At 41.8% G+C, this 21,652-nt stretch overlaps 1 protein-coding gene across 2 annotated transcripts in view; it reads left to right on the top strand.

Moving 5' to 3' along the window:
- The first annotated feature begins 327 nt into the window (after positions 1–327).
- castor1 (cytosolic arginine sensor for mTORC1 subunit 1) overlaps positions 328–21,652 on the top strand; it is a 24,240-nt gene continuing 2,915 nt past the window's right edge. The window contains exons 1-9 of one of the 2 annotated variants that reach the window (XR_013933490.1): positions 328–673; positions 9,724–9,794; positions 11,455–11,648; positions 12,359–12,494; positions 13,187–13,310; positions 14,753–14,863; positions 15,480–15,562; positions 15,748–15,842; positions 19,580–21,400. Coding sequence is in view for 1 of the 2 variants with exons in the window: in XM_080433970.1 (XP_080290096.1) it covers positions 561–673; positions 9,724–9,794; positions 11,455–11,648; positions 12,359–12,494; positions 13,187–13,310; positions 14,753–14,863; positions 15,480–15,562; positions 15,748–15,842; positions 19,580–19,651 (999 nt within the window). In the remaining variant the exon portion in view is untranslated. Of the gene's footprint in view, positions 674–9,723; positions 9,795–11,454; positions 11,649–12,358; positions 12,495–13,186; positions 13,311–14,752; positions 14,864–15,479; positions 15,563–15,747; positions 15,843–19,579; positions 21,612–21,652 lie in introns of those variants that run through there. The other variant, XM_080433970.1, reaches the window with a different exon arrangement.

The raw sequence follows: 21,652 nt of genomic DNA, 5'->3' as shown, positions 1-21,652 counted from the left end.
AGTAGAAGTAAAAGACAAGTATTGAAAATGGGAAATACTCCAGTAAAGTAAAAAAATCCTCAAACGTGTACTTAAGTAGGCCTACAGACAGTACTTGAGTAAATGTACTTAGTTTACACCACTGACTGACTTGACGACATTCAGAGGATGACATTAATTTTTGACAAAACCCGCAGAAGACCCATATCATATGTCAGGCGTCACTGAAATGTGTAGGGCACATCTTTCTATGTAACGCCAACACATGCGTTCTACATCTGGTGACCTGTAGCTTTAAGAAGAGGAGGTGTGTTGCAGTCTCATCTGAGGCTGTCTTTTATTTGAATACACAGTAGTTGAGTGGAGCTGGAGTCGGATTACGTCGGATGTTTTTCTCCCCCGTCCGACACTGATGCAAGAGCATAGGTGATGTGATCATTGATCAGATGTGTATGTCATCGTTAATGCACACATACAATCCATAGGCTGTATTTTAGGAAGGCTGTGTTCCCTGCTGTACCCGGTGTCGGCATCGTATCGTCTGCACGGACTTGTAGGGTTTTTGCACTGGAACAAGAACCATGGACTTGCACATTTTGGATCACAGGCTGCGGGTCACCAGCATATCCAAGAACGGCCTGGTGAATTTCACACACCCGCTGATCAAACTGATATTCCTCCGAAATAGAACACGGTAAGATTGATTAATATGGTTGTTTTTAAAGGGCGATGCCTGGTTAATCCTGCACGGAGATATGGGGCGCACTAGCCATGGATCACAAGATGGTCATCTCGTCATGGATGAACTTCAACATAGTGTTTGTACTTTCTCCCTTTTTGGCCCGTACATCTACATAAACGTTCAGACTTCAATTATAAAGTGCTTACCCCATGGCCACGGATGTTCCAATTATGTACGGGCCCTCAGAAGGACCCGTGTCTTCCTTATTGTTCAATAAAAAGCATTTTAATCTGATTGGTGGCCATTTTATCATAGTTAGTTCTAATGTATCAGAATGCAATACACCTCCCAGTCGATAGGGTCAATAGGAAATATATGTAGAAAATACGAAGAAAATGGCCGCGATTGAATTAAAATGCTTTTTAATGAACAATACGGAAAATACGGGTATACTTCTGAGGGCCCGTACATAATTGTAACATCGGTGGCCATGGGGTAAGCACTTTATAATTAAAATCTGAACGTTTATGTAGATTTACGGGCCAGGAAGGGGAGAAAGCCCAAACACTATGTTGAAGTTCATCCATGACTGTCATTTAATAGTCATGCATCAGAGCTAGGGGCGCACTAGAGCTTCAATTCATTCAGTAGATGGGCTACTGTTATAGTCAAGCCATTGTTTGTTAGTGCATTTCCTTTCTGAATAACAGTTTATCTTGTGAAAGGTACAGTGTGTACCCGCGAATATCAAGTGTATATTCACCGTATCTTCAGTCAACTCTGCGTTGTTAAAGGCAACGTCGTTACACAACTTTTAGAACTAGAGTGCAGGACGGACAGGCTCAAGAAGAGAACAGGGACAGAAAAAAAGAAAAAGGGGTATCCAGAACCCATACTTGTTCCTGGCTGTGTTATTGAAATTTGCGTTTTTTGACGAATTTAGAACCCCTGCAAAAGAGATAATTATTCCAGACCACAATTTAAACCATAGTCCATACAGTATGACCAACTAAATAGACATTGTGATTTGTGATACATTGTGAGCACACGTGTTTTAATTAATCACTTTCAGTAGAAGCTTCACTTTGCTCTCCTAGATCAGTGGTTCCTCTGACAGTGTACAAATGGACCCTAACGGGGTTTGTATATTGTCAGAGTTACAGACTTGTAGGGGTCCATTTAGAACCCCACTCAAGGAACCCTGAGAGTCCTTGAACCCCACTTTGAGAACCACTGTCCTGAAGTGGTTAATGTATGTTTTGTGATAATAATCTAAATCAGCAAAGTAACTAGTACCTAAAGCTGTCAAATAATTCTAGTGGAGTAAAAAGTACAATATTTGCCTCTGAGATGTAGTGGAGTAAAAGTACTCCAAATTGGAAATACTCCAGTATAAACATACCTAGACATTTGACTTAAGTACAGTACTTGTAAATGTACTTAGTTACTTTACACCACTGTTAATAAGAACCCCTGCCAAAGAGATCATTTTTGAAGACCTATTTAAATAGAATCCATACAGTATGACCAACTAAATAGATGATGTTGTTATTATTGTAATACATTGTGAGCACACATGTTTCAATTAATCCCTTTCAGTAGAAGCTTCACTCTGCGCTCCTAGAGATCATAGCAAAGCACAGCCATCCAAAGGTCGCAAGTTGTCCGGAACTGATGCTGGCAGTGGCAGCAATTTTTAGTTAATCCCTGGATATCCTCCCATTGTTATGCAATTGTTTGTTATTACCCTGGGTGCCCTACATATATACAGGACGACTGGGAGAAAATGCCCAACATCTGGCTTCAAGCTCTCCCATGTGATGGCATTGTCACTGTGAAGACTGGATGGTGGTTGTGTTACTTTGGCCAGTCCTAGCAGTTTATATACCAATAAACGTGAAGAATTACATTCTAAACCAAGTTGAAACGCACTTTATCCAGGCCAAATGACCAACACTGTGACATATTTGCAAGACCTTGTGTCCTCAGAATGTCATGCTGTTCTCAAGAGCCCAATGCAACTATGAGAAACATTCTAGGCACCATGCTTACTGCCCTTATGCCACCACAGTTGATTAGAATTCTAAAATGTCTTATCATCCATAAATTCATTGCGTCAACAAGTAGAGTTGTGAGTTCCACACAAGCTATAAATTCTTGTCAGGCCACAATCAGAACAATATCTACCTGCATTCCTGTCACCCTGCATTGGGCAACAGGTCTCAACATGTCCATGCCAGGCAGGCACAATGATTGACTTACTTAGTTACCTTAGAAAATGATGAGTCAACCAGAAACAGTGACTTCAAGTGAGCAGTTTTCAAAGTGTGTCTCAACAGCAACATTTGACTACTTTAAAAAAAACAACAACATTGGTATGACCCCTAGGCCCTCCAGAATGTTTATACAGTTTAAAAAAACAAAAAGAACAGGCCTAGTCCAGAATGCACCAGCAGAACCATGTGAACCACACAACGGCCAGGCTTTTGGAATTGCAGCCCTGTGTGTTTTGCTTTGTGCATTGGCATAGAAACTTTGTGGTCCTCCTGTCACCAGTGATGGAAGAAGTACTCGCATGTTTTAATTAAGTAAAAGTATCAATACTGCAATGTAGATGTACTCTGTTACAAGTAGAAGTCCTGTATTAAAAATGTACTTGAGTAAAAGTACAAAAGTATCGGCATCAAAATATACTTAAAGTACCAAGAGTAAAAGTACTCATTGTGCAGATTGTCCCATTTCACAAGTAAAAAAATTATAAAATCCACGGCGCGATGCGACACATTGTGAGCTTGTAGATCTGCTATTTTCAAATGGCCAAAATATGTATAGGGCTGAAGGGGTTTTGTAGTAATAATCACAATCTACAAAGTAACTAGTAGTAACTAAAGTTTTCATATAATTGTATTTGTAGTTGAGTAAAAGTACAATATTATCCTCTGAGATGTAGTGGGGGTAGAAGTAAAAGTATTAAATTGTAAATACTGAAGAAAGAAAAAATACCTCAAAATTGTTCTTACTTTAGTAAATTGTACTTGAGTACATGTATTTAGTTACTTTACACCACTGCCTGTCACACTCTTGAATCGCTGTGCTTTTCCAGTTCTTTCTGTCTTTCTTTCTTTCTTTCCTTACATCCTTTTATATCCTTACTTCCTCCCTTCCTTCCTTACTTGCTTCCTTCCTTCCTCCCTTACTTCCTTCCTTCCTTCCATTAGTGGTGCATCAGTCCATGTGAGGGGTGGGGTACGTTGTTGCATTCATGCTAGCTTGAGAAAACAGCGGAGCACAACAACAACAACTCTAATAGCCTTGTTTGATTGTAGCCATTTCCCTCTGCCAGGCCCCTGCTATTCATTAGCGCACAGCTCAGTGAGAATCAGCACCAGAGTGTTTCCACAGCAAATGTGGCTGACTAGAATTATAAGGAGATGACAGTGAGTAACTGAACATTTTGGGTTAAGCAAGCTTACTTTTTAGTACCAGAGTTCTATGGCTTCACACTTGAGGCGATTACTACCATAAAATAAGCCTTGTGTGGTTGATTGTAAGAGTTAATAGTATGAAAGTAATTATTGGAAACCCCTTGTAGACATTGTGTGTGTGTGTGTGTGTGTGTGTGTGTGTGTGTGTGTGTGTGTGTGTGTGTGTGTGTGTGTGTGTGTGTGTGTGTGTGTGTGTGTGTGTGTGTGTGTGTGTGTGTGTGTGTGTGTGTGTGTGTGTGTGTGTGTGTGTGTGTGTGTGTGTGTGTGTGTGTGTGTGTGTGTGTGTGTGTGTGTGTGTGTGTGTGTGTGTGTGTGTGTTAGATGCCTGTTCAGCTTATTCTGAAGGCCGAAGGATGATGATAAATACTTCTTGGAATACAGGCTGGTTTATGTTCTGTCTTGTGTTGGCCTTGTGGTGTTGATACAATCTGCAGGCGTGTTACCAACACAATGATTTAAAAAAACATAGTGTGTGTGTCTACAGCTCTAGCTTTCAGAGAGTGATTGCTGTGCCAGAGATGCACATTCATGCACATAATAGGCGATATTGGCTTAATGTCTGCCAAAACACCAATATGATGATAGTATAACAAATCTGAATATTGCAGCCAATCAGTGGGACGGATAACCGGTCAATCCCTATTCCTGAGGCTGCATCTTGACAGCATTTCTGCAGCAGCATTCAGCCTCCAGGTATCTGTCCCAGAGACTCTTTGAGACCATCACAGTATAGTTGAGACAGGAGTGAAGCAGGGCTGTCTTACTGCTTTGACACACTTTGCCAGCTCCATCGCAGCCATTCTCCATCTCATTGGGGAAGAGCATCTGCTGACAGGAATCAGCATTCCTGTACCAGACTGATGGAAGACCTTTCATAACCTCAACAGGTTCAAAGGGCCAAGAGCAAAGTGATAATCACATTGTCAAATGTTGACATTTAGCATTCTGTTAGCTAATACAGACTATTGTCTCTGAGATGGATCACTGCTTGAAAGATGTTAGCTCTGCCTTCGCCTGACCAAGGAGGATAGTATTTCAAAAAACAAAAAAGTCACCCTTCTCACCCTGCTTTGTAGAGCTGAACCCTGGACCAGCATCTTAAAGCCCTGAAGCATTAACACGCTCCCTGTGGAAGATCATTCCGCCAGCACAGGGTCTAGGGGTTCGAATCCACCAGCAGGCATCCGGCTTGGATGAACACAAGAACGGGGGAGGGAACCCGGGCAGGGCCAGCGAGGGCGATCTTTGTGTTTTGTGGGGCGGCACCAGTCAGCCGAGGATGTTGAACAGGAGGAGTAGGACGGAGGTGCTACGTCGTACCGGTGGGGGCTCCTCACTGGCAGGTGAGCATGTAGGGTACAACAGGCTGTGGGGAAGGTAATTTGGCATGATGGCTAAAATTGGGAGGGAAAATGGGTTAAAAATAATTGGCTACACTAAATTTAGGAAGAACAAAAAAGGTTGGGGCACCCCCTCCCACTGTTTAAACTTTACACAAGGCTGGCCCCTTTAATAATAAGCAGGGAGTTACACAGTAAACTTTCCATTGTTCCAAAGAGAGAAGCCTTTGAGAATGTGCAGTTAGTAGCATATCACCTCATAGACTGTGAAGGTAGCAAGACTCCTTTGGTGTCCCTGGCTGAAGATGGTGCTGTGATAGCCCATGGTGTCGTGCACGTGTAACAACATCACTTTGCACTCGGCTTATCACATTTCCTCAGCTGCAGCAGCAGTTGCAAAAAAGAAAAAGGAACCACCCCCACTACACCCTCTTACTTTGTACAGCTGGATAAAAGTCTGGTATGTTATGTTAGTTTCAAAAATCTCCTCTGGTGTCTGTCTGTCTCTCTCTGTCTGTCTGTATCTCGCCCACACCTCTCTCTCTCTCTCTATGCTACCTTATGTCCTTTAATTATTTCTGCACTTTCTCACATTTTGCACTTATTCCTCACAGCGTTTCCTCCATTGTTGTATCACATACTGTAAGCAGTGGCACCAGACGTTAAAAACAGAAATGAAATCACCATGGAAGGGCCTTCCGGTGCCGCAAAGTGGTAGCAGACAGGGTGAAGAAATAGCTCTTGCAAAAAAAGCAACAATGAAAACTAGGTCTTTAAAGCAACATTAACAGCAACATTTCTGTGAGTCAAACTAGACAAATAAAAATAGAAAAGGGGAGGCCTAACTATAATAATGCAAACTATGGATATATCGACTCAGCGAAGGAAATGGCACCAGGGATGATGCTTGTCGAGGCGAACAGGACTGTGTAAAATTGGCAAAGAAAAGAGCACACAAACGGTTCATGACAACAAAAAGGCTCTGGCAAGACTAGAGACCAACATGAAGGAACTTGTGGAAAGAACAGCCTCATTGGAGCAAAACAGTAAATATGGTCTTGGAAGAAAGGCTAGAAGGCAGGACAGCGCGGCTGGAAATATCAATTGCCTCTCTACTTCACCAAGAGGCATAGATGTCTGCAAAGTGGGATGACTTGGAATCAAGGTCGAGGCGTAACAATATACGGATACATGGTATCCCGGAGGGCTCTGGGACAAACGACACCATAGGATTTCTGACTGATTTTATTTGTTCATCAATACAGCTGACAATGTACAGTACATCCGCATTGATGCTATATCTATTATGCCCCAAAATAGGAGAGAGACATTCTGGGAAGGATTGTACCTTTTATTCTAGTTATTGAAGAATAAATGTTTTTTGTGTTTGTGCTTCAGTTCAAGAAGTTCTTGAACTGTGGCATACATACCACAACTATAAGTGATCACGCCCCTATCACACAAACTGTAAATACTACAGTTAATGTATTGTTAATGTATTCGTGTTATGGTGTATGGTGTGATGGGTGCTGCCCATGTTTTGTATTATGAAAAGTATTACCAGTTTTCAGAACAGACATAAAAAGAAGTTAAAACAAGTGTGATTGTATATGCATCTTCTCCAAGTTGTGCTCTCTGTAAAGTGTGTTCTTAAAAAAAGAAATCACAATGGAAGAATGTTACTTAATTCTTCAACTGCTGTGAGTGAACTGAACATCTTTAAGTGAAAATCACTTGGTGTCTGCGCTAAATAAAAATGCACAAAACAGGAAACCACAACAGAAAAAAACAGAAGAGTCTGTTGTTTCCCTCAAAGGCTTTAAGATCATGCAGCCAGTATGAAGTCTTGGACTATTTAACTTTGCAATAGTGCGTGTACTTCCATGTTTGGCCTCTTTTCTCAGAATCTTAAGTTTGCTTGAGGACATGCTCATCCCATCGGACACAGAACTTCACCTGATCATTGTCATTTGCAAGGCAGATGCTTGGCATGAGCTACCTGCAGGAAAGCAAGTAGGGGAAGGTGAAAGGTCAACAGGAAAGGAGAAAGGTTACCAAAACACTAGTGGATTGGTGGGGTTATTGTATTTTCTCTCTCTCTCTCTCTCTGGCCCTCTGTACAGTATCTGCCTGTTTGGATTGATTGTCCCATCTCATGGCAGGGATTAGTTTCTGCTGAGTCAGCCGTTGGGCGTATCACCCCACCCGACAGGATTCTGCTGTAATAGCTTCAGCTGACTGATACGTACAGAGGATGTACGTAGCCCACTGCCAGGCATTGTAGGACAAGAGGCATGTGCAGTGGAGTAGCGCCATCTTTTTAAGGTTTCAGGGAAACCAAAAGAGGTTACCCTGTTGAACTAGCCCACTGTGGCAAATCTTAAAAACATAAAAAGGCTACACTGCCACTTGTCAAAAGCAAGGATTTTGAGAGATAAGTGCTTCCTGGTGTCTAAAGGCCAGGGAGTGTACAGCATGAAGAGTTTATCCTCTCCTAACCACTTGAAATCTAGCGTCCCTATTCTGGGGCAAACATTCTGTGAAAATGGCTACAAGCTCTACAATCTACAAGCTCACAACGTGAGCACTGTGAGCTTGTAGATCTGCTACTTTCTGCAAAGATTTTTTGTGTAGCGTGAAAACAGGAGGGGGCCTGGTATAGAGCCCTCGGGACTCCGGTCAACTAAGACTTAGTATTAAAGCACAATAACTCGTTGGTAGAAGTTTCGGTCATCATGTAGTTACTTTGCCGTTGCTCCGTTGATTAGAACTTGATAATCCATTCCAAATCCAGTCTCCTCATTGACTTACAATGCAGTGAATGCACGGTGAAACAGGTCTCAAAGTCACTCTTTCAGCATATATACACAAATTCAAACAAATTCCAATATAACATTCACAAAACCCAGTACGGCATTTTTATGGCCAATTTGAAGACCTGTTGCAGACCTGTTTGAACCAGCAATCTCGAAAAACACAATTTATCATGATCAGTCAGCTGATGGCCCACGTCATATACCATACGCATTTCTCAAAATGTGTAACTATTCTCTACTTTTAAAAGTGCTCCGCTCAGCCAAAAAAGGGCAATGACCAGGGTCTTTCACAGTCGCCTTTAAAAAGGCGCTGGTAAATCCGCATTTTCTCATAGGTTTTAATGAAAAAAAAAGCGTTACCCATTTTATTTTTAAGAAGGACATTGTAAACAACCCTTAGACTCGCTTAAATGCCTGGAAGTAACAAGGAGCCAAAGCCTCACATCTGGGTTTGCACACAAGCAAATGGTTAACACTTGATTCATTTTGCTTCAGTAGCCTCGAGCGTGAACACCCGCATGATGCTACACAGTAAAATTCTCAGTGTTCATTTAACTCTGAGAGTGTACAAAATGTGAACCAAAGATCTGTAAGGGGTCCCTTTTGGTTACATTTTGTACACTCTCTCCGAATTTTAAGGTGCTTTATCAATGGATTGACCTTCAGTTCTTCTGAAGTCTGAGCCACATGATGCAGTCATGTGAAAGATGGATGGTACAGATTATAGAATCTTTGACAAAATAATAAACTGAAGCCTCCAAAAGTTACTTTATTTGTCCATTTGCCTACAGGGCCCACTGCAGTCACCCATTCTGGTCGCCCACAGTTCTGTCTCAGTACCTCCATAAAGACCATTCAGATAAGACCTTTTATTGCTCCAGCTGAAGAAAAAAAAAAGCGAATGCAAATGATTTTGTCTTCAGGGCTGAAAAATGAGAACTAACGCAACCAACACCTATGGAGAGCTCTGAATGAACTCGTACAAGGTCACAGCACGTCGCATCGCATTGTGATCCTGTACATCTCGCTATTCGGCGTGGGACACAGTCATACGGGCGACTTTAAATTAGTCATGATCATTTCACGGACGGTGCATCCTGATCCTGACACAAAGGACATGGACAATAGGTCTTCACATGCACATACACACACACACACAACTAAAGTTGTGGTTGGCTTGATGCAGTGGTCCGCTCTCATGGGTTCCCCCACCATTGTGAGGTAGTTTTGGGGGGGTTGGAAATAGAGCTGGTCTTGGCTCGCTATCGAGAACGTCTTGACGGTCCCAAACCGCTGTATTCAAACTAGATAAATGCTGTTGTTGTTGTGAGGTTCTGAATCTTGGTTTGGTTCTGTTAAAATAATAACCGTGTTGTTCACACTATTTTCTCTCTCTCCTTTTTTATCTCTCTCCGTCTCAGGTGCAAGTTTTTCAGTCTGACGGAGACACCAGAGAACTACACCGTTGTCCTTGATGAAGAGGGATTCAAAGGTAAAACATCCACACTGTAAAATCCAGGCCGGTAAATTAACAAGAGTGTAGAAATGCAAAATGGATCTGTGGGGTCCATTTTTACACACTGGCCGGGGTTTAAAGGTCCATGGCATGTTGAGCCAATTGACTACGAGTCGACTCATGGTATACTGCACAAGATTTGCGAAAACATGCCAGTGCTTTTCGATTATTCAATTAATCGAAAACGTAATCCGATAGAATAAATGCTATGAAAATAATCGCTAGTTGCAGCCCTAATTATTATTTGTATTGACCAGCCCACCACCACTACATTTATCATCCAACCATTGGCTTATTTCACAGATGTTTGATATAAAGGCATACACTGCCTCAGGGCTCACTCTCTTGCGCTCTCTCTCTGTCTCTGTCTCTCTCTCTCTCTCTCTGTCTATTTTAAGAGGTGTGAGCTGATGCAGGAAAGCCACAAAGGAGTTGTCTATGACAAATTATGTCAACCAGAACAGTTTTCCCTTTTGAAGTGGAGAAGAGCGCCCCTTTTCTCTCTTTTTCGTCATTACGTTTTTAAATCCTCTGAAGGTAACTCTTGGTGATTTTAGTCGGGAGATGGGCTTCAAAAGTACAGCAGGGTAGCACCAGGAGGAGAAAAGGTTACTTCGCCCTATTCGGTTTCGCACTAAAATCCCGGGTAGCTGCCGGCTGTTCCCCAGGCCCTGCAGGGCAGGCCAGTCTGGGGTGTCGTATCTATTTCTCCTCAACATATTGTCGCTGGCAGACAGAAACGTGTACATCTGCTAGTTACTTTTCTAGTTGAGACACTTGTATGACGAAGTAGAGCATTGTTATATGAAAATACAAAAAGTTGAAATATGGAGACTCAAGGTTTCTGCCTGACAGCGACAATATGCAACCTCAGAGAATAGTTTGTACTTTCACTGATCCTCCTGGTCCACACGATGAAGACGCGACTCCAGAGATGACCCCAGTTAAACCATGACACACACACATACACACATACATACATGGGCACACATGGGTATCAGTTTACACCATATCGTAGCCCTATACTTTAAACGTCTATAACATAAATAGCAGGGGGCATGTTGGGGCCCCTCCAGGTTGACAGAAGAGGGCTCATGCCAAACATATCAGATCTACAAGCTAACAACGAATTGTGGTGTGACACGTAATGAGCTTGTAGATTGCCTATTTTCGCTAGGGACACCGTTGCACGATGAAGTATAAATTGGGTACTTTGCACCCAATAGCTATTTACCTAACAAGGTTTCACACCATTTATTAACCTTTATATTTCCTGATAGCTAATTTCATGATAATGTGTCAATTCATTGTTCATTAATCAATCCTTAGGCCGGGAGTTGCACACCTGCAAATTTAGTCTCTTCTCTTCTCTCTTTGTTGGAACTGAATTGTGTTGTCTGTCTCCCGTGGAAACATTCAGTAATACCATTATTTGTAAAGCATGCTTTAGATGCAGATTTTTCTTTTTTCTTTTGACATAAACCATAGTTCATATTAGCCTCCTCCCTCCTTATCATTATTTTAATGTTTGATTATTTTCCTCTACACAGTTGAAGGATACAATGAACTCAAGAATATGTCTATGAATTCTTCCATTTTGTTCCACCCATGTCCACCCGCTGCCCGCCACCCTCAGAGCTCCAGGCCTCGGAACACCTTCAGGTGGAGGGGTCCGTCTGGCTGCCCCTCAACGTGGTCTCCAACGGCAACGCGTCCAGCAGCTCCCAGGCCGTGGGCGTGACCAAGATCGCCAGGTCGGTGATCGCCCCATTGGCCCAACAGCATGTGTCCGTCTTCATGCTCTCCACCTATCAGACAGACTTTATCCTGGTAAGGCCTATTTGATTTGGTGGTTGCTCGGTCATTTGGTAGTTCCTTGGCAAGGTTCTAATGCTTAATTTATGCTCCACCCATTGTACGTCAGTGTTGCGCACTGGAAATGGCAAATCTACCAACGCCTCGTGGATGCGAAACATTGTGAGCTTGTACTGTGGATTTAGTATTTTCGGCACTCAACGCCGTCGTGGGCCAATGTATAAATCAAGGCTTTAAATGTATAAATCAGGCTTTAAATGTTTTTGTCTCATCACAATCTTCTTCTCAATCTTTGGTCTGAACTTAGTTGAGATTTTCTGTTAAAAGAGATTCAGTGGAGAGACACTAAAAGCTCTGAACACCTCTGTAAACCTGAGTCTCACAAAGGTGATCTTTGACCCTCGGGTGTTGTTGAGAAGAAGCAGCTACATTGTTTACTCACAATTTTAACAAGTAGTGAAGTATTAAATTCAGCAGAGATGGAGGAGGGGGAGTCCTAAACCACCTATTACTGATGTTTTGACCGATATTTTGACCGATATTTTGTACAAAATATAATAATAACCTGCCCAAAATGGGGACATCAGGTTGAAGCTGGTTAAAAATCGGGACACATCGGCTGCAAGAAAGTCAAATAATGGCCGATATATATCAGTGGCGCTCTACTAAAATGCCCCCCCCCCCCTCCATCTCTATTTGTCCTCCATGTCTGATTTTATATATAGGTCAAGGAGAAGGACCTGTCGGTAGTCATCAGCACCCTCGAGGAGGAGTTCAACATTTACAGAGAGGTGGGAGGAGAGTCTGTCCCCGTACACGGTCAGGACGTACCCAATGGCCTTCAGAAGAACGGCAAAGAAGGTAGGGATGAGATTATGTTTGGTTTTGTGATGGTTAACCTTAATCTCGTGTCGTATAGTGGAGAGTCACAAGTCGGGTGGGGGGGGGGGGATCTGTTTGTTTATGACAAAGAGGATCCATTCACACAACAACACCACCTGGCGTGTTCCATTTGTGGAAGGGGATCGGATGATGTTTTTTTGCCTTAAGCAAACATTTTATGTGTCAGCTGGGGATGTTTGTGTGCGTTGGCAAGCAGACTACGTAGGTAATAATGCTATGATGACGTTGCGAGTTTGAGTGGTTGTGCCTTTCAGTGGAAATTGCATAGTATTATGCAATGGTTGTTGTTTCATTGTACCCAATACAGTAGTACACAGGGCGATGCTAATCGGTTGGGACTATTTTGTTTTGCCATTAATTGATGTAAATTTAACCATTCATGTTTCTTGTCTGAAATCTGCATAGAACAATATAAATGTCAATGTGGAAACTATGTGAGAAAATATTGTTGTGTGTGTGTGTGTGTGTGTGTATACACACACACACACACACACACACACACACACACACACACACACACACACACACACACACACACACACACACACACACACACACACACACACACACACACACACACACACTTTATACCCTTACATCACCTTAAAAGTTTATACCTGAAAACCTTCAATTGTCCCCGTTGTAACTAGCTATCCAGCCTACAGTCCACCCGGTGCTGATACCACAGAACCAGTTCTGTGTCATGTCTCTGGACCCAGACACACTGCCAGCTATCGCCACCACGCTCATTGATGTGCTCTTTTACTCCAACAGGTGAATTTTCCACTTCACTGTTTACAGTTGTTGTGATACTTACTTCATACACAAGGTGGCAGCATATTTAGTAAAACTCATAGGTCACTTGTCAAACGGCTTTGACAATTTGCAATTTGGTAACGTTGCACTCCGAACGAGCACTGCCTATTAAATGTAATGATGTGATAAGTTTGTAGGCAATAGCTGTGATCGTTTTATAATAACCTAATTGTAAATCTGCTAAATAAAACTTGTATATCTGCTTTTTGTGCAGAATGTTTGACCTGGAAAAGGGACACTAGGGTTCAAGGGATTAATTCATTGTAATGTGTAAAAAGAAGCAGCTTAAATAGTGCACTTTCTAGATCTATTTTGCTTCATTACAAAAAAAAATTGCTGGTGATTGTTTGTTCACTACAGGTTCGGGCCACTACACGCCCTCACGCCTACGTTGCACCGCCGGTCAGACTGATATGGCTATATATTGAGATCTTTGTATCTATCAGTCCTTTTATTTTATGGCCATAATTCGAGATCCCTGATGTCATTAGTGTATGCCAATAATGGGAATGGCCCCATATATGGAGATGAGTGATTTGTTTGTGCCTGATGCCATGATGACACATTGACAACACACTCGATATTTGGGTGTAGCTGCTTTGGGAACTCCTTAGCATATGGTTATGGCTGAGTCATGGTGACATGAGTGTGATGGCGTGGTCCAACCGCCCGCCTGTCCTCCCTTATGCCAATTCTAATATAAGATCTGTGTATTTTATTATTATTATTTATTATTAGTGACTTTTATTTGAATAATGACAAATGCCTATTGATAATATAAACTTTGTTTTATCAACTGTCATTGACATTTTCAGATTCTTTAAGAAGATTAGTTAACATTCTTTGAAAAGTTGAGCAGTTAAGCTGGCCTCGATAGGTAACCAATGTTGGTGTAACTGTCGGATAACAATACAGCAGACAAACAAAAGACCGCTTTTCCACCGCGTGGAAAAGCCGCACGTGAGCGAAAACCTGCAAAAATGGATAGATGGATAGATGTCCTATGGAAGGCTTGATCTTTCCTAAATGGCATATGCTGCCCACTTCTCCATGGCGCCTCTTATTTCCCTTAACATCAAATCTCTTCACCAAAAATAGCATGTCGCAATGCAACATGATGGGCTTCATGTGGTTAAAACAGACAATCTCAATGTGGGGTCCCGGGACCCTCAGGGTTTATGGGGGGGGGGTTCCAAATGGACCCTTTATAGGTCTGTAACTCTGAGAATGTACAAATGAAATGTCGCTCAATTAGCCTCTCAGAGTTATGGGGGTTCTTGAAATTGAGATGTTTGAGAACCACTGGGTTAAAAGAACCATAATAATCTACAATGGTTGTTTCCTCTCTCTCTCTCTCTCTCTCTCTCTCTCTCTCTCTCTCTCTCTCTCTGCCCTCACAGTCCTAAGGAAGGCGCTCCATCCAGCCCAGAACTAGACCGCATCAAGTTCTTCTCCTTCTCTCTTATTGACGGCTACATCTCGCTGGTGATGGACACGGAGGCTCAAAGACAGTAAGGATCTTAACCACATATACCTTTTTTTTATATACATTGTTCTGCGTCAAGTAGAGAAAATGGCCGATCTACAAGCTCACAATGCATCGCAACGGTGCATGTTGTGAGCTTGTGGATCTGCTATTTTCGCCTACTTACGCAGAATGTTTGCTGGCTTTTGCCAAATGTCCGCCTATTATGACATGCCTAGGGTTCTGGTTAAACCTTTATTTATACTTGATCAACCTAATAATTAGGGGCTGGCATGTAGGAGCCAATATATATTGTAAATGGGTCATTTTTATGATGGTTATTTATTTTATTACTGCTAAATCACGGTGATTGTGTACAGGCTGTATAAGATTCTTATCTTAATACAAGCAGCTGCTGATAACGGAGAGGGTTCGTGGGACATTGTATTTTTAGTTGACCACTGTTTTGATCGCTGTGATTATGTTATGTTTTTTAATGTTATTTAAAAGCATTATTTGATCTCAGGCTAATCATTTTGTTAGCGTGTCAAACAATCAGTAAACATGGCCTGTCTCATCCTCTCAATGACTTAAAGATTTTTTTGTCTCCAGTGACTTGTTTCCTTGGTGGAAATCAGTGTTGTTTTGTTTTTGTGTTCCAGGTTCCCTGCTGACCTTTTGTTCACCAGCTCATCTGGGGAGCTTTGGAGGATGGTGCGCATCGGGGGTCAGCCTCTAGGCTTTGGTAAGTTGCACAGTAAAATCCTTTAGTGTTAATTTAACTCATAACTAATGTAACCTTTTACATTCCCCAATATTACTTTTCCTTTGAAGTTCTAATTTAATAAATGTGATGCTTGTTTGTCATCTCAATTGTGCACTTATATAGTTTCACTGCATTCCTGTGTCTTTTTCCCTTCCTATTCCCAGATGAGTGTGGCATCGTTGCCCAGATATCTCAGCCTCTAGCAGAGAGCGACATCTCTGCCTATTACATAAGCACCTTCAGCTTTGACCATGCACTGGTGAGTCCACCGTTTTGGTGTCTCCCTTCTGGCCAACAGAGGGCACTGTTCACCGCTGATGGCATAGGGTGGCATGTCTGGCACAGCAATCTTGTGGTGTCTTGATATTAAATACATTAAAGTGCTCATAAACCTAGGTTAACCTTCAGGTAGTTGAGGAATTTGCTTATTCACACATGTGAGGAGGTAAGTATTCCCATAGTGGTGACCTCACAGCTCACACACAGAATGATATCTATCTTTGGCTCATGTAGGAGTTTACTGTGACAGAAGAAGAAGAACCTAGAAGAATATGTGATTGCATTAGCATTGCTGAGTTGCTTCAGCATTACTAAGGCAATTGGTGTCAAATCATTGTTCCTAGGTGTGACTGACACAGTTGTGAAATGACTGTGAATTACATTGAATGGTGAATCATTTGCAGATGAACAGATATCAACTTTCCCTAGAATTCATAGTAAGGATGAGGAGTAAGCAAGGAGGTCCTTGAGGCAGAAGATACTTTATACTCCTCCCAAAAGCATATCAAAGAAAGTCTTAAATTCCTTAAAAATAAAAGGGTTCGCAAGGTATTCACACACTTCCTGATGGTCATTTTGTCACCAAAACCAATTGGTTTGAAATGCTTTTACCTAATTTCCTTAGATAATGCCTCTACATGCACCTTTATTTTTTCAAGATGTTTTTTTCCCCCAGCATTTTCTGCTTTATTAGACAGACAGTGACAGTCAGTAAGTATAGATACAGGTTAGGTAGGAGATAGAGAGGGGGATGACATGCCGCAAAAGGGCTTCCGTTCGGATTTGAACCCCGGCTGGCTTCAGGAAGGACGTTATAGTTTTCATATACGCACGCTACCGGAGCTCTCCCTCCACTTGCAACGATACTCAGCAATAGGACACTATCCTCATTTTTATTTTTTTTACAGTTGAAACGAGTAATGCCACAACTTAAGTAATGCCACAATTAGCTAATATGGTTTGTTGTAGCTTACTAACAAAAAATTACCCACTTGACTGCCAGAGAGAGAGAGAGAGAGCGCAAGAGATGCATGATAGTTACTGTATCTCTTCAATCATGTGTGATGTCAAGATGACATCCTTGATGCAATTTCTGGAATTTTATGAATTTACCTTGGTTAATCATGGGGTGATTTTAAATGACGCCTTCTGTGTGATTGTCCATAGATTCAGTATGTACTGTTATCAGTTGGTTAGGGAATAACAGAGGTGTGAAGGGTGACACGTGTACAAATGCATTCATGTTTTCAATCATGCACACATACACAAAGGTCATGCCAACTTTTCAGAAAACCTTGGAGTGAGATTTGGTGGCGTGTACAGCAAATATTATTATTCTTTTATCAACCCATGGAGTCACCTATGAAATGTATTTTGCATTCATTGTTGTACTTAATGTTGAATCCCATACCAGGCAGAAACTTGTGATCATTTTGGTGGGGGTGGTCTACTTTTTAACCGAGTAGATTTCCTGTATTCTGGTGCATTTTACAGGGAGTTTGATGCTTTTATCAGGCTTGACTAGCATGGGAAGATTATGGATAAATGTTTTAATTTCATCCATTGAAAAGCTAAACAGAAATTGATTTGATGGCTGAAGCAAAAGAGCCATCTTTAATAATAACCACTCATTAATTAAAAATGAATATCTCTATGATGAACTAGAATGTATCACTTAGGTATCACATGGAGTATAATGTGTATACGTATTGTGGGAATGAATGGAGTGTATTCACTGTCATAATAAGAGAGTAGTGACAGTGGGAGTACAATGAGTTGACTCAGTTTTCCACTTGGGGTGATTTGATGGAGTGAGAAATACGATGCGTGGCGTGTGAAGAGGGTCATTTGTGTGTGTCTCACGCTCATTGCGTGAGAGTTGGCAGCTCTGGTCATACAGTAGATGACATTAGTCATGACCTCATACATGGTGTGTTTTTTTACTCTGCAATATTGCATAACATCCACCGCTTGGAACCAGTTGTGGGATTTCAGTAAGTTTTCTCATGCTGGCTCATCTCCAGCAGAAGTAGTTCCAAACACTACTGTAGTTGATAAGGGCACACGTGATGCATGAACCATGCGATCGCATCACGGTGAGTTCAAAGAGTGCTAATCAATAGTCAATGGGCTAATCTCCAGTAAAACCAGAACAAACTAATATTGAAATCTATAGCTCCTCATTAGACCATAGTCTTTAGCAGTTATTCATTCATGCTGTCAGGTAATACGCCTCCACCTGTTGCATGAGTAGCTTCAATGTCAAATGGAACACTTATATTTCCATAAAATTATGTATACACTAAAAGTAATTCTTCAATATGGACTGTATGCATGAATGTGATGGAGGTGTGTTGTAATAAACAGGCTTTACAGTTCAGCAGTTCACACTATAACGACACTGCAGAAACCTGAGTGTTCGTTTAATTTTACTCAGAGTTTACACTTTCAGAGTTAAATTAACACTCCAGATAGAAAAGGAACAGATCTAATGCATTCATTCTGTAAACATAATTGGTGGTGGTAATACAACTCTGGAAGACATTTGTATTCATGCAAAGTATATTTGAGCACATTATCTGTCATAAAAGGCTATACCAGAAAAGAAAAAAAAACTAATGTGAAAAGGGAAGGAAGTTACTGTACTGACAGTTCTGTGTTTCTAGTAATTGAGTCAGATCCGTGTAGTGGTCTACAGAGATTTCCATTTCCTGGGAGCTGCTGTGGTTTGGTCTGCAGTTCTGATTGGGTGTAGACTTATTCCAAATAGCAATAGTGATTCTGCAGCAGATTGCACGCAACGTAATCACATGGAATTAGTGTGTAAAATATTATGTGCTGCTGTATCATACTTTCATTGAGACATGACTCAACCGGCCAATTGTGCACGTACCAACTGTCCATGTTGTTGTTTTCCTGTTGTCAAAATCCGTCCAGACACTAACGCCAGATTGATGCTCTGTCGTATAATGGGGTCCCGCAATGAAATGGCCAATCTACAAGCTCAAGTATAATGTTGTCCCACACTGAAAATAGCCGATCTACAAGCTCACAGTGCGCCAACTGTGAGCTCACAATTGTGTGCTTGTCGATCTGCTATTTTGGGGGCGCGGGTCACCATTGTACGACAGACTTTCAATTAGGCTTTTAGCTCCTCCCTAAAGGACTCTATTCTTAAAATACTTCTGAAACCCGTCTGAACCAAACTTGCCCACATTTTTATGATTCCATTATAGAATTATTAGATATATGTAACTTCGATATGAATGTTGGGAGGTGGGACATCAACCAAAATGGGGGAAATAACAACGAGATGGTCCTAGGGACTGCTCCCAGATCTGTTGAACAATCTTGGCATCTCCCTTGCTCTTTAACCCCCCCCCCCCCCCCCCCGCCTCTACCATAGCTAATGCTTCCCACTTTAGTGAATTATCCAGCCCGGAGTGGGGCCTTACGGTTCACTGTGGTTGTACCGACAGATGGGAAAACTGTTCCTAGCTAGGCAGGGTATTTGTGAATAAATGCAGTCATTTATTCCGTGTGCGTGTGTGTGCGTGTGTGGAGAAATGAATGTAAATGTTTCACCTAAAGATGCCCAAAATAGGGATGCCAGGTTGAAAGTGGTAATAAAATGTCAGCGGCTGTTGCGGCCACGATACTGCAGTGACTCTCCCCTGTTCATCGTTCTTCTCCTGTTCACCTCTGCTTCGTTTCCAGGTCCCCGAGGAGGACATTGTGAGTGTGACGAACGTTCTCCAGCAACAGAGGAAGGAACCAGCCGCCAGTTGATTTTGCCGAAAACTCAACGGATGTCTCCCGCTCCATTTGACCCCGCCCACCCCCGCCGACCAACGCTTTCCAGGAGCTTTTGGGGTGGCAGGGCCACGCCCGGAGGAGGAGGCTAATTTACTCTCACCTTTAGGTCGAATGACCCTTTTCGGCTAGTGTCGCTCAACATAAATGACGCATTCTCAACTGGGAATGCTCGACACTTGAAAGTTGAAAATACGTGGTGCTCGTCGAGCGACACTTTGAAAGGGTTCTTCGAGGATGTATAAATTTGCCTTACCTCTGTGCCTAGACTGGCACTGCGATGCCAGCAGCTATTAACCCTACTATGAACCTGTTGCCATGACTGCCAGGAGCACTTCTCTAATGTGTGCGACATACGAGCACACGTGTGCATGAGAAAGTTTAAATCACCCTTTACATATTTGGGGCACTGACGCATTGGGGCTCGCCATCATTTACAAACACAATACAGACACACATAAATGCACAATTGGATCTAAATTGAGTGCACAAATGCATATATTTACAAATGTATATGTGCGCAGAATTTGCATATAATACAGTATATAGGGCTCATTCACTCACTCCCAGGCAACACACAGAACCCGAGACCGATGGGCTGAAGTTCTGTTGTACTTGTAAATGTTATTTTGAGTCTTCCAGCGCCGTTTATGTTGTATTGCCATGTAGCTGAAGGAGCCGATTGTGTCATTGGTTGATTTCTTTCTTACTTGGGACTATCAGGTGTTTTTGGTTTAATGTGAAGCACAAAGGTTGAAGGCGGAAGTCTAATAGACCTAACACCATGTTCATTTTAAGTTCAAGTAGAACTTCAGTTTTTTTTCTTTTTTTTTCTAAGACAAGGCTTTGATTTGAAATGAATGTGCAGGTAATGTAAAAGAGACTTCTAGAACTACTACGGGGTCAGCCGTATGTTCCCTCAATTTAGGTTTGGGTTTAGGGCTGGAGTGGGGTTAGCATTGAAGAGGGGACCATAGACCTACTACAAAACACAACATAAATTGTTATCAGAGGTCCCAACAGTGGAAGGATGTTTGTTAAAAAAAAAGCCAGACCATAGGGGGGTGCCTATAAAAGTCAGTGTTTAACTGACTGGCTCCACATTGTTGGAACACATGCATGACTATAGCCTGCGACTATATACTTGCATATGACGATGTTGCATGCCGAAAATAGCCAACCAATATACAAGCTCAAGCTTGTAAAACGGCTATTTTCAGCATGCGATATCATCGTTTGACGGAGTATAAGGCATATCACTCCCTTCGTCTGCTGTCGTCGTTTTGCCGACCAATTCAACTCAAACAAATGCTGGCCAATGCATCTAATGTTAATTGAAATCGAACAGCCCATCAAGTAACTGGACATAATGCTTTTGTAACAGACAAAACGGACTCATGATTTTGAAATGTGCTCATTTGCTTTGATTTAACCATCATTAGAGCTTCAAACATGCTGTGTTTTAGAATGAGTGTAAATTCAGCTGTCTAGGTAATTGCATCACAGCAATACTCAAGTCAAGCAGGAAAGTCCTTCTTTAGTTCATAGTTGTCATTGGCAAGATAAACGCATTCACTTCAAAGCGTAATATTTTATTTTATTTCAAAAGAATGACTCGACTTCCAGTTTACCAGTCCTGCCACCAGAACAGAAATCGGATGGCATTAGGGGGACGTCAGACAGGGTCCAGGGTCAGGCTGAACTTGCCTAGTCTTATTTCTAAAGGTCAACATTTCTTATTTTAAAATGTTCCCAAGGTCAAGAACACTTATGTCTTATAATTTGTTATTTGCACAACAAACTCTCAAGACTAGCTATTAACATATAGATGCGTTTTCTTAGGTACACTTACATTTTGTACATTTTGAAGTAAAATAAGTATTCTGTACACAATTGTAATTTTGTGCCCTTCATTCAATAAAGATTATTGAATTGAGATCATCATTACTTCCTTTCATTGCAAATATCCCATGGTTA

The sequence above is a fragment of the Gymnoscopelus braueri genome (assembly GCF_963280865.1).
Source record: "Gymnoscopelus braueri genome assembly, chromosome: 7".
In the NCBI taxonomy this organism is placed as follows: domain Eukaryota; kingdom Metazoa; phylum Chordata; class Actinopteri; order Myctophiformes; family Myctophidae; genus Gymnoscopelus; species Gymnoscopelus braueri.
The sequence above is the reverse complement of the archived record's forward strand: the minus strand, read 5'-3'. Positions and strand labels throughout refer to the sequence as shown.